The 16,632-nt window shown below is 45.9% G+C and overlaps 1 protein-coding gene across 1 annotated transcript; it reads left to right on the top strand.

Moving 5' to 3' along the window:
• Window positions 1-4,318: 4,318 nt before the first annotated feature.
• LOC120644515 lies at window positions 4,319-16,311 on the top strand. The gene is made up of 2 exons (XM_039921146.1): window positions 4,319-4,935; window positions 15,773-16,311. Exon 1 carries the CDS (start codon window positions 4,336-4,338, stop codon window positions 4,900-4,902), a length of 567 nt encoding a protein of 188 aa, XP_039777080.1. The 5' UTR covers window positions 4,319-4,335; the 3' UTR covers window positions 4,903-4,935; window positions 15,773-16,311.
• Window positions 16,312-16,632: the final 321 nt, after the last annotated feature.

Here is a 16,632-nt window from a genome sequence, read left to right as displayed (position 1 = left end):
ACGCGTGGGAGGGATGGACAGACGGACCAGCTTACAACTTGGCCGGCGACCCCTTCCCGGCACGAGGTTGGAGAAGACGGAGCGGGCAGCGGTGCTGAAGCAGCAGTGACGCAGCGGCATGGGCGGGTCACGGGTGGCAGCAGGGGAGGGCCGCGGCGCGCCGGACCAGGCCGTCGGCAGGAGGGCCGTCGGCAGGAGGGCCGCGTCTAGAACCTCCGCACCCCGCGGAACGAAGCAGGAGGCCATCGAGCTCGATGCACCGCCGCCGCCGGTGGCGGGTGGCAGGAGGGCGACGGAGCTGGCCATGACTCTGCTAGCGGAGCTGTGCGCATGCGCGGATGGGTGCGCGGCGGTGACCGCGCCCCAGGAAGGGCGTCATCGTGGTGGCGCGGCGGCTGCTGCGCCCTGGCCTGCGGACCGAAGCTGTGGCCGGCGCTACGAAACGGGTGGGAAGCAAGAAGGCCTCTGTACGCCGGAGCAGGGGCAGGCAGGAGGGCCGCTGCTCGCCGGAGCAGGAGGGAGCAAAGTGCGAATCGGAAGCCGTAGGTATGAGGTAATTTGGTCATTTACCATTCCTTTTCAGTTAATCTGAATAAAGAATAGACTCTAGTGTCCTGTAGCAAATTGGAATAGTTGAAGAGTGTCTCTCAGCAAATGCATAATTTTTTAGTGGTCTAGAGAAAAACCAACATTGATGGATGTCCTACAGCCAATTTTCCCTTCAGCATCCTGCGGTTTTTTCTTTTTTATATTTAAAAAAAATTAAAATTTAAAAAATATATGTCCGTTTTGGAAAATTTCAAAAATATACCCCGGTCGCCCTATGGGGGGCGACATGGCTCAAATGTATTTTTTTTCTTCCAATTTGCAACGAAGTCCCTGGAGAAAAAAAAGAGGGGGGCCTGTCGCCCACCCCAGGGGCGGGGGGCCGGTCGCCCCTCCTGCGGGCGACAGGGGGGGCCTGTCGGCCCCCCCCACGGGCGACCGGGTCAGGCCACCTATATAAGGCCTCCCCCTCATTCCCTCCTCTCATTTGACCTCAAAAAATCAAAAACAATCCAGAAAAAAGAGAGGGGTGAGAAGAAGGGAAGCGGCGAAGCTCTGCCGAATTCCGCACTTGTGATCTACCGGTAACTTCCGTATAACTTCGTTGATATTGTATAACAATTTAATTTAATTAGCAGATTAGCTGAATTAGATTTGGTGCTTTAGAACACTGGTTTAGTATTACAATTTCAGTACTATTACAGACTTTTTCAAATAAAATAATTATACATTAGAATAGAATTATGATAGTACCTTATTGATATTGCAGTATAAGACAATACAATTATAACAGTACCTATATTTTCACGCATCGATTTGGTATACGATATGTGCATTGCTTAAATTATTGTTTGTTATTTGGCGCACCATACTATAGCGCCAATGTCTTCGTCAGGATCAACCTACATTCCGTGGAGCAAGTGTAAAGCCACCGTACCCAAAGGAATTGATGTGCCAATGTGCTTCTGCGGTTCGTTATGCAAGTTCATGCAATCTAAGGTTTTAGGAGATGACTACGGCATGAGGTTCTTTATGTGTGAGAACTACGAATATGATCCACCTAAGCGATATGGCAAAGACCGGGCCAAGGTAGCAGGACAACATACGCTATTTTTCTATATGACCTAACATTGAGTTATGATTCTAACTTGTGTTGGACAAAGTCTCCTCTGCCTCTTTGTGATTTTATGCAGTGGTTCGACACCGTGCAGTCGCAGCAGGCAAAGGACATTGTGGAACAAAAAGCAAGATGGGCTGCAGAACGTTGGCGCCGAATGAAGCACGAGGAACAGCAAGAGGAGAAGCGCAACAAAGAGCAAGAAGAGATCCGCAAGAGGATGGAGGAGGTGGATCGTAAGGCGGCGGCCGAATGTGAAGCTGACAGGGAGAGAAAGCGAGAGAGGGCACGCTGTGCGAAGGAAGCCGGGCCCGATGCAATTAGGAAGGGCAAATATCCTAGGTGCACTCAGTAGAGTAGTACCATGTAATCCCGGCATTTTACATTCCATAAGGCATGGTAGGTTTAGATGCAACAAGAAATTATCTTGTCGCGTGCACATGCCACTGCAATTAGTTGTTTATGTTTTAAGTTGATAGCTTAACTCTGTGTGTTGTAGCCTTTACCATTAATTTGCAGTTGTAGCCGGGAGTCTATGAAATCTTTGAACTTTTCCTTAATATTTTCGGAGCTTTTCATGTCACTAGAATACTAAAAAACACACATTAATATAACGATAAGAATTAAGAACTAAGAAATACATCAGGGTCTGCTGCTAAAAAGCTCGAATAGCTCAAAATAGGAACCATAGTGTATCTAGCTGCGAGTACGAGATCACAGGTTGCCACTGCTCAGCACGGCGATCACGGGTTTCCCAAATGTCGCATTCTTTGCCTAGACATACGTGACAAAAGACGACAACCCAATAGCAGTCCTCTTCCAACATTTCAAAAAGATGTGACAACACGGCAACCACACCAGCTCACCTTCAAAGTAGTCTCTCTGGCGAGGACGACGGACCTGTCATTCTACAGCGAAGGTCTGTGGCGTGTAGTGGGGAAGGCGGCATCTAGGTGCGATCGACCGAGCGGCAGTAATGCAGTGCTGTGAGTCTGCATGCATAGAGATGCATCGAGTAGCCATTTCGAGAATCGAATCTAGCCTTTTCAGTGTTAGGTCAGCTAGCCTCTTCACTGTGTTGTCATGTAGGTTTTTTAGGTGCATTTACACTCCACACTCCGGGTATCAGACCTTTGTGCGCCTATAAATACTCCCAAGTTTGTGAACTCCCAGCACAACTCAAACATCAAACCTCATTGTATACCCAATGTCTGGAGGTGGGTCTAGCGGGAAGAATTACTATAGTTTTGGGAAAGGAAAAGGGGGAAGAAAGGGAGACCCCATAATATGGGAGGGGCCTCTTGGACCTGATTCCTTTCCGGAACCAGTGTTTGAGTTTCCGCCACAGCACAAGAGTGAATTTACCAATGAAACTCCTCTTCGACAATACGATAACCGTGGCCAAAATGCAGACATGGTGAGGACTGGTTAGTGCAGATGTGCACCGACGGGATGGATGGCGGTCGGCGTTTCTTTAAATGTCCACACGCATGGGTAATACTCGGTTGTTTCATTTCTTTATCTTCAATGAGACACCTTACATGGAATTTGTTTTGCAGCCTTCCGATGCTCCAGAAAACTGTGGTTTTACTAGGTGGGTAGATCCTGCACCAATTGATTCTGTTCAGGAGTTCATAGAGTACCTCCAGATAAAGATCTTTGATCTGGAATGTAAGGTGAACCATTACGAGGAAGTGAGCGAGGGTAACAAAGACGACGAAGTTGATGATACCAGCAATGCAGCTGGTTCACAGGATGAACCATGCACTGTTCCTTACTGCAACTGCCCTTGTCACAAGAAGAAGGGCCATGCGCCTCCGGCACCACCGCCTGCACCACCTGCAATGGGTGGATACTACGGAGAAGGCTCAACGCAGTTTGCTACGTGGGGGTACGGCTACTAGGACTACCCTAGTGCTAGTGACATGCTGCATGATTGTGTTTGTTCTGTTTTTTTAAATTACCTAAGGCATGTTAGGTTAGTCCGGAATCTGTTTACCGTAGTTTGCAACGGGTTCTGACATGCCAGTGCATGTGTGATGTGTGTTTCATTATCGTTGTATTATGATGTAAAATTTGGTGGTTCACATTACGTAATGCATTTCTTAGTTCTTATTTCTTATCGTTATATTAATTGCATGTGTGCTTTTTAATATTCTAGTGACATTAAAAGCTCCGAGGGCCATGTCCGTGCCCAGCAGAGGCCTAAGAGGGTCCGACGCCCAGCTGTGGACCGCTTATTTATACACTTCAACGTTCGCCTCTGATCACTCTCGTATTTTCCATTACAATCAATAGATGGTATGTTTATACTTCTATGCTCCATTACGACTAAGTACGATTCAAACTCGACATTACGTACATGTCCAGTGAATGCAAGTTTGGTACGAGACATACATACAAGCATAATACAACATTAACAATACTAAATGCGAATACATCTTAAACCGATGAACATCATATGTTATAGATCATGGCATGAAATCATCTAGGTCGTCATCCCAGTTGACAGATGGTGGTGCTGCAGATGGTGTAGTATGGCTCGACGAACCTCTTGGCTTTCCCTTTCTCTCTTTTCTGATTCTAGGTTCATGTACAGGGGGATGAACATCATGTGTTGGAGGCCATGGTTTGGGGGGCATGAAGTCATCCAGAAACACAACTTTGCATACATGCATTGCTGGAATGTTATGAAGGATGAGCCCAAATGGCAGGATCCAAAGCCCAGATCATTTCCAAAGTCTGGTGGAGGTGAGAATGATGGCATAGTCAACCTTGAAGATGACAATGGTATCCCAACTGGTGCACCCGAGGAGAGGCCTATCGGTAGGGATACTTCTAAAGTACCCAAGAAGAAAGAAAATTCTGATGCGAGTTCAACATCATCTTCGGAGTATGCTTTGAGGTTGCAAGATCTATCATTGCAGAGGATTGCTCTGATGCAAGTAGAATCTGTCTGTAAGAAAGATCGTTTCCAGCACCTTGCATGTATAGATGAGAAGCGCTTTGAGGAAATGCGAAGTCACAATCAATCACTATTGGAGTGTGAGCAAGAGAAGATTCAGATCATGCGTGAGAAGCATGATAGGGAAAAGGAAAAGGAGAAGCAAGAGGATGAAAGGATCCTTGCGGTTGATCTTGATGCCTGCACCCCTTCTCAGCGGACGTATCACAGCATTCTTCAGGAAGAAATTATGGAAAAGATGGAAACTAGGCGCAGGAAGAGACAGAGCCCCTGAAGGCCCTGCAAGAGGCAACTGAAAAGCATCTAGGCCCTTAAGGTATGTTTCGGTAATTAATGACAATTGTTTTTGTGACTCATGAGTTTGTGCAGCTAATTGAAATATCATCACTCATTGGATCATATTGTTAAGGTGGCCCCTCATTTCGTTATTCAAAAGTCGATCTTGGTATTCAACTCAAATATATATCAAGACTAAGGATTTCTAATCCTAAATGTCGCAAAGTTGAGAAGGACAATTAGGTTAGTATAGGTTTTATAGTTTTGTAGATGTCGCACTATTAAGAGGAGTTAAGGCCAAGTAACTTGAGCATGGAGCAAGATCAATTAAAAATGGTTGCACACATGGGTCACTCAGGTTCTTGGAAGCTCAAATAGGTCATACTCAGCTCATATCTCAAGCAAAGTTGGATTTCATTCTAACACTCAAATCAAAACGAACGAAATCAGAAAAAGTCTCGAACACCGGTTTAACCGACGTTGTTAAAATTCTATTCATCGGTTAAACACGGACAACTGAAGCTTGGACACTGCCTTCATCGGTTGAATCGATGATTAATTATTGATCTTTGGAGCAGTTATCCAGAGACTCGGTTTTCGGGGGTTTCTGAGTTTACATTCACCGGTTAAACCGACGATGGTTTTTGGGTTAGCGTTGGTGTAGTTGTCCAGAGAGTTGTTTTTTCTTCTTTCAGGGGACAACTACACTCATCGGTTGCACCGATGCTATCATTAAGCAAGCGTCGGTTGATTGCCCGTACAGTAACAGCTACTTTTTCAAAAGTGCAGTTTACATTCACCGGTTCAACCGACGATGACTATTGGAGGGCCATAGGATTAACCGGCGTTGCGTATTTTTTTTGGCAGCTTTTCTCCAACGGCTCTATTTGTGTGGGCTGCTTATATATACCCCTCCAATGGGTCATACTACATACTCTTGACACTCAGAAACATTCATACACACATCATATTGTTGAGAGACACTTTGAGCCTTATATTCCACTCATATTGATCATTCAATCATCCAAGAAGCAAGGCTAAGGACTTGAGTAGGGAGAAGCTTGTGTGCATCCATTCTTGGTGATTGGTTTTTGCTCGAGTGAAGACCCTAACTTGTTACTCTTGGTGATTGAGATGACCTAGGCGATCTTGGTGATCAAGGTGTTTCTTTCGGAGCTTGCCAAATAGGTTGTGGGAACTCGAAGAAGAAGTTTGTACCTGGCTTAAGCTCCACCACACAGGAGATGGTGAACGGAGACTCTTAGTGAGCGCCCTCGTCTTGGTGACTTGGGAGGTGACTATACTCTTTGTGAGTGTCACAACGTAAATTAGGGGTGTGTGCCAACACATCAATACTATGGGAAAAAAATCCGGTTGTCTCTTGTCCCTCTTTTACTTTCAAGCACTTACTTTATTGCAATTCTTCATGTTCTTGACCTTAGAGATCATAACTTAGCTCTAAATTGCTTAGCTTTACATCTAGGTGTATCTTTTCTAGCTTGTGTAGGTTGCTTAGTTAGCCGGTGGGTGAATTGAGCCTTTCTAGCATTGCATAGGTTAATGTTGTTTTATATTGCTTTAGTAATTTGAAAAAGACCCAATTCACCCCCTTTTTGGGTCATCGATCCTTACAATTGGTATCAGAGCCACGTTGCTCATTTGGATCATTAGGCTTCACCGCCTAGAGCTATGGCCAAGATGGGTGGTTCATCTCCTCACTTCGAGGGCAAGAATTTTGCGTATTGGAAAGTACGCATGGGCGCATACCTTGATGCGATTGCCCTCGAAGTTTGGATAGCAACAAAGACCGGGTTCACTAGAGATCTCACCCCGGAACAACTTAGATGGAATGCTAAGACTAGAAATGCAATTTTCGAAGCCATCAGTGAAGAGGTCTTTGCTAGAGTTAATGGCATAGACTTAGCATGTGATATTTGGAACGAGCTCATTGAAATGCATGAAGGCTCCACCAAAATTCGTGAACAAAAATATCACGTGCTTAGAGCTAAATATGATGCTTTTAAAATGCTAGCTCATGAAAATTGCAATGAAATGTATTCTCGCTTGAATGTAATTGTTAAGGATATTAATGCACTTGATGTGTCTAAAGTTGACTGTGGCTCCATCAATCGGAAGATACTCATGCTCCTTCCGAAGCATAAGTACAACATCATCAATGCTATGCTTCAAAAGGAGAATCTTGAGAAGATGGAAATGGAAGAGCTTGTAGGCGAGATTCGCGCTCATGAAATGAGAATTCTTGGTATGTCCGAAGAGCCAACTACAAGCAAATCAATCGCTATCAAGACCAAGGTCAACAAGCCCCGCAAGCTCAAGATGGTCAAGCAAGAATTAAGTTCAAGCGATGAAGAAGATAATCATCATGAAAGCACATCCGATAATGAAGATGATGATGGAGAACTTGCTCTCATGATGAGAAAGTTCAGACGCTTGAGTGACAAGATCAACAAGAAGGGTTATAACTTTGACCCTAAAAGAAGAATGTTTCGACCAAGGAGAGATGATAAGAACAAAACATGCTACAATTGTGGAGAAAAAGCACACATTTCTCCAATTTGCCCCAAGCCGAACAAGAGAAAGAAAGATAGCAAGATCAAGCATCGCCATGATTCAAGTGATGATGAAGAAGATGAAAAAAAGATCAAGCACAAGAACTTTGGGAGAAAGAAGAAACGTGATAAGAAAACCAAACTCTTTCCAAAGAAGAAAGGCAACACCAAGAGAAACTTCTTGATAGAAAAACAAGAATGAGTGACCGATGTCTCATCAAGTGAAGACTCAAGTGAAGAAGAAGACATAATCACCTCAACCTCCTATGTGTCTCATGGCTAAAGGTAACACTAAGGTATGTGAGGAGGACAGTGATAGCGATGATGAGTTTGACCCAAATAAATTTGCTAACCTCATCGATGAGTACACATCTGTTATTAAGAGGGAAAATGCAACGTCAAGGTTCTTGGGAGCACTCGTGTCAAGCTAGAGTTAGCTCATTCCTACTTGCTTGTCAAGTACAATGACTTGTTAAAAAAGCACAATGAGTCACTTGTACTTGCTAAGCAAGTTGAGGAGAGCCACAAAAAAAATTAAGTAAGAGCATAGGGAGTTAGCTCACAAATATCAAGAGCTTGAGTTTTCTTATGAAGCTATTGACCCGAGTCTTGAGAACTCTATCAATGAAAATGTGATAAAGGTCAATGCTTCTACCTCATGTGATGACTTGCTCATTGATGACAATGCTACTAGTGTCCTGCTCAAGCTTGTTACCTCTAGGGAAAATGAATTGATGGACCAAGTGGCAAATCTCAAGATCAGTGTGGATAAACTCTCAAGAGGAGAATACATTCACAAGGAAATTCTCTTCAACAATGCTTGTGACTTTGGCAAGAGAGGTCTCGGATCATTCCCGGAGCCAAACAAAGGCATCACTCCATCTCCGGAGATGAAGACAACCTTCATCAAGGAAGTTGGATCATATTGTCAATATTGTCAAGTCACCGGACACCACACTAGGGAGTGTCCCTTGCCATCTCGTCCTCTCCCTATTTTACCTAAGAATTACTCATCTATGCATGAAAATAACCATTTTCTCTTGAGTAAGGTAAAGGGCAAGGTGAAGGCCAAATTCATTGGCAAGCTTACTAGAGAAGCAAAGAAGAAGCTCCCCAAGCAACTTTGGGTCCCCAAAGCTCTTGTCACCCATGTGCAAAGCCCAAAGCTTGGTTGGGTCCGTAAAACTCAAAATTGATTCTCATGTGTGTAGGTGAACTACAAAGCCGGTTGAAAACATTGGGTACTTTATAGCGGTTGCTCTCAACACATGACCGGCAATGATAGCATGTTCACCTCACTTGAAAACCCCGGCGATCAAGAACATGTCACCTATGATGATAACTCAAGGGGGAAAGTCATTGGTTTGGGTAGAATTATAATATCTAAAGAATTGTCCATTTCTAATGTTTTCTTTGTAGAATCTCTTAGTTTTAATCTTTTATCCATTGCTCAACTATGTGATCTTAGACTAACGTATACCTTTGACAAGAATGGTGTTAATCTCTTAGTTTTAATCTTTTATCCATTACTCAACTATGTGATCTTAGACTAACGTATACTTTTGACAAGAGTGGTGTTATAGTAACTCATGAAGAAAACAAGTCATTGGTATTCAAGGGGTTTAGGCATGCAAATATCTACTTGGTGGATTTCTCTTCAAACCAAACAAGCCCTATGACATGTCTCTTCACCAAGTCATCTCTTGGGTGGCTTTGGCATAGAAGAATTGCTCATATTGACATGAGCAACCTCAAGAAAGCCCACAAAAGAGGGATGATTACCGGCTTGAAGGATGTCACATTCGACAAGAACAAGCTATGTAGTGCATGTCAAGCCGGGAAGCAAGTTGCAACTCATCATTCCATCAAGACGATGTTGTCAACTTCCAAGCTGCTCGAGCTACTCCACATGGATCTTTTTGGTCCAACTACATACAAGAGCATTGGTGGTAACCTCTATTGCCTAGTAATTGTTGTTGATTTTTCACATTACACTTGAGTTATGTTTTTAGGCGATAAGAGTGAAACTTCGGAAGTATTCAAGACTTTTGCAAGAAGAGCCCAAAGGGAGTACTACTCCCCCATTGTGAAGATCAGGAGTGACAACGGCACCGAGTTCATAAAAATATGAAAATTGAAGAATTGTACGATGAAGAGGGTGTCAAGCATAAATTCTCCGCCACCTATACGCCTCAACAAAATGGAGTGGTAGAAAAGAAAAATAAGATCTTGATCACCCTAGCAAGAGCAATGTTGGATGACTATGGCATGTCCGAGAAGTTTTGGGCGGAAGCAATCAACACGGCGTGCCATGCATCCAACCGGGTGTATCTTCACCGACTCCTCAAGAAGACGGCGTACGAACTCCTCATTGGGAAGAAGCCAAACATCTCCTACTTTCGAGTCTTTGGATGCAAATGCTTCATCTATAAGAAGAAGAGACTCGGTAAGTTCGAAAGTAGGTGCGATGAAGGTTTCTTTCTTGGTTATGCATCAAACTCCAAAGCATATAGAGTATTCAATCAAACCTCCGGATTAGTTGAAGAAACATGTGATGTGGAGTTTGATGAATCTAATGGCTCCCAAGATGAGATTGTTGGCTATAAAAATATAGGTGGTGATGAAACATGCTTCATTTTGCGAATATTACTCGTTTGTTTCTTGTATTGAACTTACTAGTTTAGAGGAAGCATTTGAGGACTCGGATTGGGTGATGGCCATGTAAGAAGAATTGAACAACTTCACCCGCAATGAAATTTGGGTCCTCGAAGCTCCTCCAAAAAACAATAACATCATTGGCACCAAGTGAGTCTTCCGCAACAAACAAGATGAACATGGAGTGGCGGTACGCAACAAAGCTAGACTTGTGGCAAAAGGATTCTCTCAAATCGAAAGTTTGAATTTTAGTGAAACTTTTGCTCCGGTCGCAAGACTTGAAGCCATTCGCATTCTTCTTGCTTATTCTTCTCAAATAGATGTGAAGAGTGCTTTCTTAAATGGCTTTATTAACGAACTTGTTTATGTTGAGCAACCTCCCGGGTTTGAAGATCCGAGGAATCCTAACCATGTTTATAGGTTGCACAAGGCACTCTATGGGCTCAAACAAGCTCCAAGGGCTTGGTATGAGAGACTTCGTGACTTCCTAATCATGCAAGGTTTCAAGATCTGGGGGGTGGACACCACATTGTTCACAAAAGACATCAACGGGGAACTTTTCATTTGTCAAATTTATGTTGATGATATTATCTTTGGCTTAACTAATGATGCACTAAGCCATGAGTTTGCTACCATGATGTCTAGGGAATTCGAGATGTCCATGATCGGTGAATTGACCTTCTTCCTTGGTTTTCAAATTAAATAATTGAAGGAAGGGACATTCATCTATCAAGAAAAGTACACTAAAGATATCTTAAAGAAGTTCAAGATGGATGAATGCAAGCCGATAAAGACACCCATGGCTACTAATGGACATCTCGACTTGGATATGGACGGTAAATTGGTTGATCAATCTCTCTATTGTTCTATGATAGGGTCTTTGCTTTACCTTACCGCATCTAGGCTTTCAAGCAAAACCAAAGGAGTCACACCTCTCGGTTGTGAATAGAATCCTTCGGTATCTCAAGCACACCCCAAGCATAGGCTTGTGGTACCCCAAGGGCGCTAGTTTAGATCTCTTGGGATACTCGGACTCGGATTTTGCCGGGAGCCGTGTCGATCGCAAGATTACCTCCGGGGGTTGCCACTTGCTTGGGCATTCTTTAGTTTCTTGGTCGAGTAAGAAGCAAAATTCCGTGGCTTTGTCCACCGCGGAAGCGGAATATATAGCGGCCGGTGCATGTTGTGCCCAAATCCTATATATGAAGCAAACCCTTTTGGACTTTGGTGTGAAACTAGATAGGATCTCACTCTTTTGTGACATTTAAAGTGCCGTAAAAATTGCTAAAAACCCTATTCAACACTCTCGCACTAAGCACATAGATATTCGCCATCACTTCTTGCATGATCACGAAGCTAAAGGAGGCATATCTCTTCAAGGTGTGAGATCCGAGGAGCAATTGATGGATATTTTCACAAAACCTTTAGATGAGAGTACCTTTGTTATGCTAAGGAATGAGCTTAATGTTCTAGATGTGGCAAACGTCATGTAAGTTGCCATGTCATATAAAATGCATACATATTCTTAGGTGCTTGTCTAATCATGGTAAGATTGTGATGAGCATGGGTTTAGCTAGAGGTGGTGGTCTTCTTGTTTTCCTCTAGGCTTGTAGAATGGCTCATCATGAAGAAGCTTCCCATGGGTTCAAACTTGACAAGTATAGCTTTAATTTCTTGTTATGCATTCCTTGTCATATAGATGTGCACTTCATGTCTATCTTTCCCTTGCATGTGTTGGTAGCTTGCATAATCATTGCATGCGTTAGTCACAAAGGAGCTCACTTGATGAAAATGAGACTTGTTTCACATGCAAGCTCTCTATTCGTGAGAAGTAAAAAGAGAAAAGTGTTAGGTGCGTTAATGCCTAGTGAATCATGTCATGATGAGTTTGAAGTTTCTATCTTCAATATTCCTATGACATGGTTCATACATTTTCTTTGGCTCTTTGTCTCGCCTCGCGTTTTTTCTCTAGTTTGAAAAAGAAAAACTATTAGGCTCGTGTGCCATCTATGGTATTTTGAGGGGAAAAGTCGCCTATGCTAGTCCATAAACTTGTGTTTAGTCGAATCTTATAAGTTTATTGGACTTACCATGGAAGAGTGAGCTGAGTGTGAGTTTTGTGTTCATTGGTTAAACCATCGTTTCAAGGATTGCACCCATCGGTTTAACTGGTGAATGTAAGTGTTGCCTTAGTTCTGTGGTTGTCAGGCGTTCAACCGGTGAACGCAAATTCCGAGCATCGGATCAACCGGTGATTGAAGTAAGTTTTTGACCTGAAAATCCTCCGGCGATACAACGTTCAACCGATGAGTTCAATCTTCGTATCATCGGTTCAACCGGTGTTCAGATGTGTTTCTGCTAAAGCCTCAGGACAACTGCACCGGTGCTTTTAACCAGCGTTCTAAACCTAGGCATAGGATCAACCGGTGTTAAGAAAAATCGCGGGGTCCACATGTCATATATGTCTTGCCCGCGCCGCCGGACCGCACTTTCACCCGCATCATCCTTGCGCCCGCGCCGCCGTTCGCTCCTCGACGCCGCCTGTGCCACCCACGCGCCGCCGGACCACCTCCTCGCTGCTCCGCCCGCTCACCGTCGCTCTCACTCGCACCTACACCTACACGTGCGCCGCCAGTCTATGCCACTCGCTCCGCCGGCGCTTGCACCGCCCGCGCCATGACCTCGCTACCACCCGCACACATCCGCGACCGCCCGCATCGCCTACGCGCCGCACCTCCGCGTCCACTCTTCAGACCCGTGCCGCGTACGTCGCCACCACCGCTGCCACCGTCGAGATGGGTCGTGAGAAGAGAAAGGGGAAGGATATTGTCATTGCGCAGCCGGTCCGCAAGTGGACCCGAGCAAACAAGGAGGCTGAGATGGCCGAGATGGTGGCTAAGGCCGCCCAGGATCAGGCATCAGGCCGTGCTCGACCGTTCAGGATTTAGGAGCAGCCTGTCAGGGGCAGGGGCAGGGGCAGGGGCAGAGGCAGAGCTGGCAGGGCTTCCAGAGCCACAACAGAGCAGACAGAGCATGACTCGTCAGGGGGAGAGCCGTCTGCAGAGTCAGAGGAGCAGAGCACCCCCACTCTATGATGATCTGGCCGCTCTCGGCAGTCGTCTCAGGGAGGTTCTTCACCAGCGACCGAGGGTCGCACTGGACCGAGGATTCGAGGTGGACACTTGCCACAGGAGGCTCGACGGTCCACTGCAGCAGCAGCAGCAGCAGCTCGTAGAGTAGAGGCTCGAGAGGCCAAGCATGCAGTTTTCAGGATGGACACTGTTGTCCGTCTCGATCCTGGAGTGCTACTCCAAAACTTGACCAAGGCGAATGTAGCAAAGGTCAAGAGGTTGAGGTGGAGTGTGGCAGAGAAGGACTGGTTCCCTGTCGGTCGTGACAGCAGGGTTGATATGAGGTTCTGGACTCTGCTTCAGGCCAACTTCTATGAGACCTACTAGAGGAGGGGCCACAGGATCTTCCCTCACCGTGTGCTTGATTAGGTTTCTCTGAGGACAGCTGCAGGAGGTGCTGATATTCGAGATCATTTTGCATACTTCAGAGAACTTCCTCGATTGCTGGAGATGGGCCAGAACAGATACATTGAGGATTCGGTTCGTGTCATCTATGCCACAGCCTGGATAGTTCCCAAGAAAAGGGCAGTGCACTTCATGTTTGGAGGACAAGTGTTTGGCTTATCGAGGGCGACGATCGCGGGAATCCTTGGAGTTGACTTGGTCGACGTCTCCCTCCACGAGAGAGTCTACGGGGATGCTGATCTACCTCGCAAGGCTATGTTTGGCGGGATTGCACCTTCTCACAAGGCTATCTCTCGTTGCTTCCGTCAGCCATTTCCAGCTTTCTACACGAGAGTCCCCAGCCTGCTAACAGTCGAGACCTACATAGCTCACATGGCCATCCAGAGGACTCTGTTGCCGAGGAGTGGCTACCCAGAGGGGTTTACAGGTCTACAGCAACTGCTTCTCCTACACATCCTCACTCACGAGCCGTTTGACATAGTGGATTTTCTTCTGGCTGAGATAGAGGATGTGATCACTGATGGGATGTGTGTCATGCTCCAGTTTCCATATGCTCACTGGATCAGCTAGATCTGCTCCATGATTGTGCCAGCCGATTCACCTATCAACGATGTGTACCATCAGGATGAGGCTCTCCGGTTCCCAGTTTACAGTCCTACTACTCCCCAGGACCGGAGGAGGGGCAGACAGGCCGAGAGAGCTGCCACGGCACAGCTACCAGCAGAGGTACAGGCCCGAGTGGCCGAGGAGGACGAGGCACTACTTGAGGCTGAGGCTCAGCTTCCCGGAGGAGACAACGAGATTCACTGGTCAGAGATTGATTTCGACTCCTCCGGGGACGATGACTACTTTCCACCAGTTCCAGCCGCTCACGACTATGAGGCAGGAGGGTCCGGAGAGCCTGCTCCACATTCGCCAGCTATGACTACTGTCTCCAAGTCTCAGGTGACTCAGCCGTCCGAGCTCACCTCTCTTCTTCAGCAGCTTGTCAGTCAGCAGAGAGAGGATCGACTCGCGACAGAGAGGATGAGGCAAGAGTAGGAGGAGGCCAGGAGAGCACACGAGGCCCAGCTCGCTGCCATCCAGAGGGAGGCTGCCCGAGAGCATGCCGCAACTGAGGAGAGGTTTGTCGGTCTTCTTGACAGAGTCACTCAGAGGACAGACGCTCAGTTTCAGCAGATGCAGCAGGGCATGATGGCGATGTTCGGCATGATCACTCAGCTCTACACTCACGCCGGACTAGCCCCTCAGCAGCTAGGTCTTCAGGGTGTGGGAGCACCGCCACTAGCAGTTACTCCAGCTCCAGCCCCATTGCAGCTCCAGCTTTCTCGACGTCACTGGAGACCACGTTCTCGATGTCCGCCTTACTTGGGTCTGCCGGTCGTCAGATTTTCTCTCCACTGCCAGCGACTACGCTCTTTCAGGACACTCCTACAGCGATTCAGTCAGTCGCCCTCCCCGTCTTACCTCAAGCAGCACCTTCAGGGGGAGGAGCAGGAGAGGAGTCCCTACCACCACAGTCGACGCAGCCGGCAGCCTCAGCAGTCACGACTTCGGATACTGACACCACTTCTTCTTACCCGGCTATGACTTCCACGGACCCTCTCCCAAGCAGTGCTAGCACTCGAGCTTCTACGCCAGCTACACCTCCAGTCAGTTCAGACCTGCAGCTCCTGTCGGTCACAGAGGCTTCACCGTCAGATGATGACGACGACGATGATGACCCGGACCGCTTCCTCGCCGTGCCTGGACAACAGGACCCTTAGCTCGCCTTTTGGTGCTTTGATGCCAAAGGGGGAGAGTGTTAGGGGGAGAGAGGGGAGAGAGGACTTGGAGTCAGGGGGAGGGTAGAGCTAGCAGAGTGTTAGATGCCAGGACTTGGTTGTTGTATCATCATTGGCTTTAGTTTATGGACATGTATATTTGACTCTTGTGCGTGTTGCTCTTTTATGACATGTCTAAGGATTTTGTCCGAGCTTTCATGCTCTTTGTGCCTTCTTTTTCGAGTAAGCTTTTCTTTTCTCGTTATCTTTCTTGCTTTACTCTTTTAAGTTATTGTGTGTGTTGTCATCAATCACCAAAAAGGGGGAGAATCAAAAGAATCTAGGCCCTTAAGGTATGTTTCGGTGATTAATAATAACCGTTTTTGTGACTAATGAGTTTGTGTAGCTAATTGAAATGTCATCACTCTCTGGATCATATGGTTAAGGAGGCCCCTCATTTCGTTATTCAAAAGGCGATCTCAGTATTCAACTCAAATATATATCAAGACTAAGGATTTCTAGTCCTAAGTGTCGCAAGGTTGAGAAGGACACTTAGGTTAGTATATGTTTTATAGTTTTGTTGAGGTCGCACTATTAAGAGGGGTTAAGGCTAAATAACTTGAGCATGGAGCAAGATCGATTAAAAATGGTTGCACTCATGGGCCACTCAGGTTCTTGGAAGCTCAAACAGGTCATACTCAACTCATATCTCAAGTAAAGTTGGATTTCATTCAAGACTCAAATCAAAACGAACGAAATCAGAAAAAGTCTTGAACACCGGTTTAACCGATGTTGTCAAAATTCTATTCATCGGTTAAACGCGGACAACTAAAGCTTGGACACTGCCTTCATCGGTTGAACCGACAATTAATTATTGATCGTCGGAGCAGTTGTCTAGAGACTCGGTTTTTGGGGGTTTCTGAGCTTACATTCACCGGTTAAACCGACGATAGTTTTTGGGTTAGCGTCGGTGTAGTTGTCTAGAGAGTTGGTTTTTCTTCTTTCAGGGGACAACTACACTCATCGGTTGAACCGACGCTACCATCAAGCAAGCGTCGGTTGATTGCCCGTACATTAACGGCTACTTTTTCAAAAGGGTAGTTTACATTCACCGGTTCAACCGACGATGACTATTGGAGGACCGTCAGATTAACCAGTGTTGCGTACTTTTTTCTGGCAGCTTTTCTCTAACGGCTCTATTTGC

The sequence above is a fragment of the Panicum virgatum genome, chromosome 8K (genome assembly GCF_016808335.1).
Source record: "Panicum virgatum strain AP13 chromosome 8K, P.virgatum_v5, whole genome shotgun sequence".
Taxonomy (NCBI): Eukaryota; Viridiplantae; Streptophyta; class Magnoliopsida; order Poales; family Poaceae; genus Panicum; species Panicum virgatum.
This window is presented reverse-complemented; position numbering and strand designations above follow the sequence as displayed.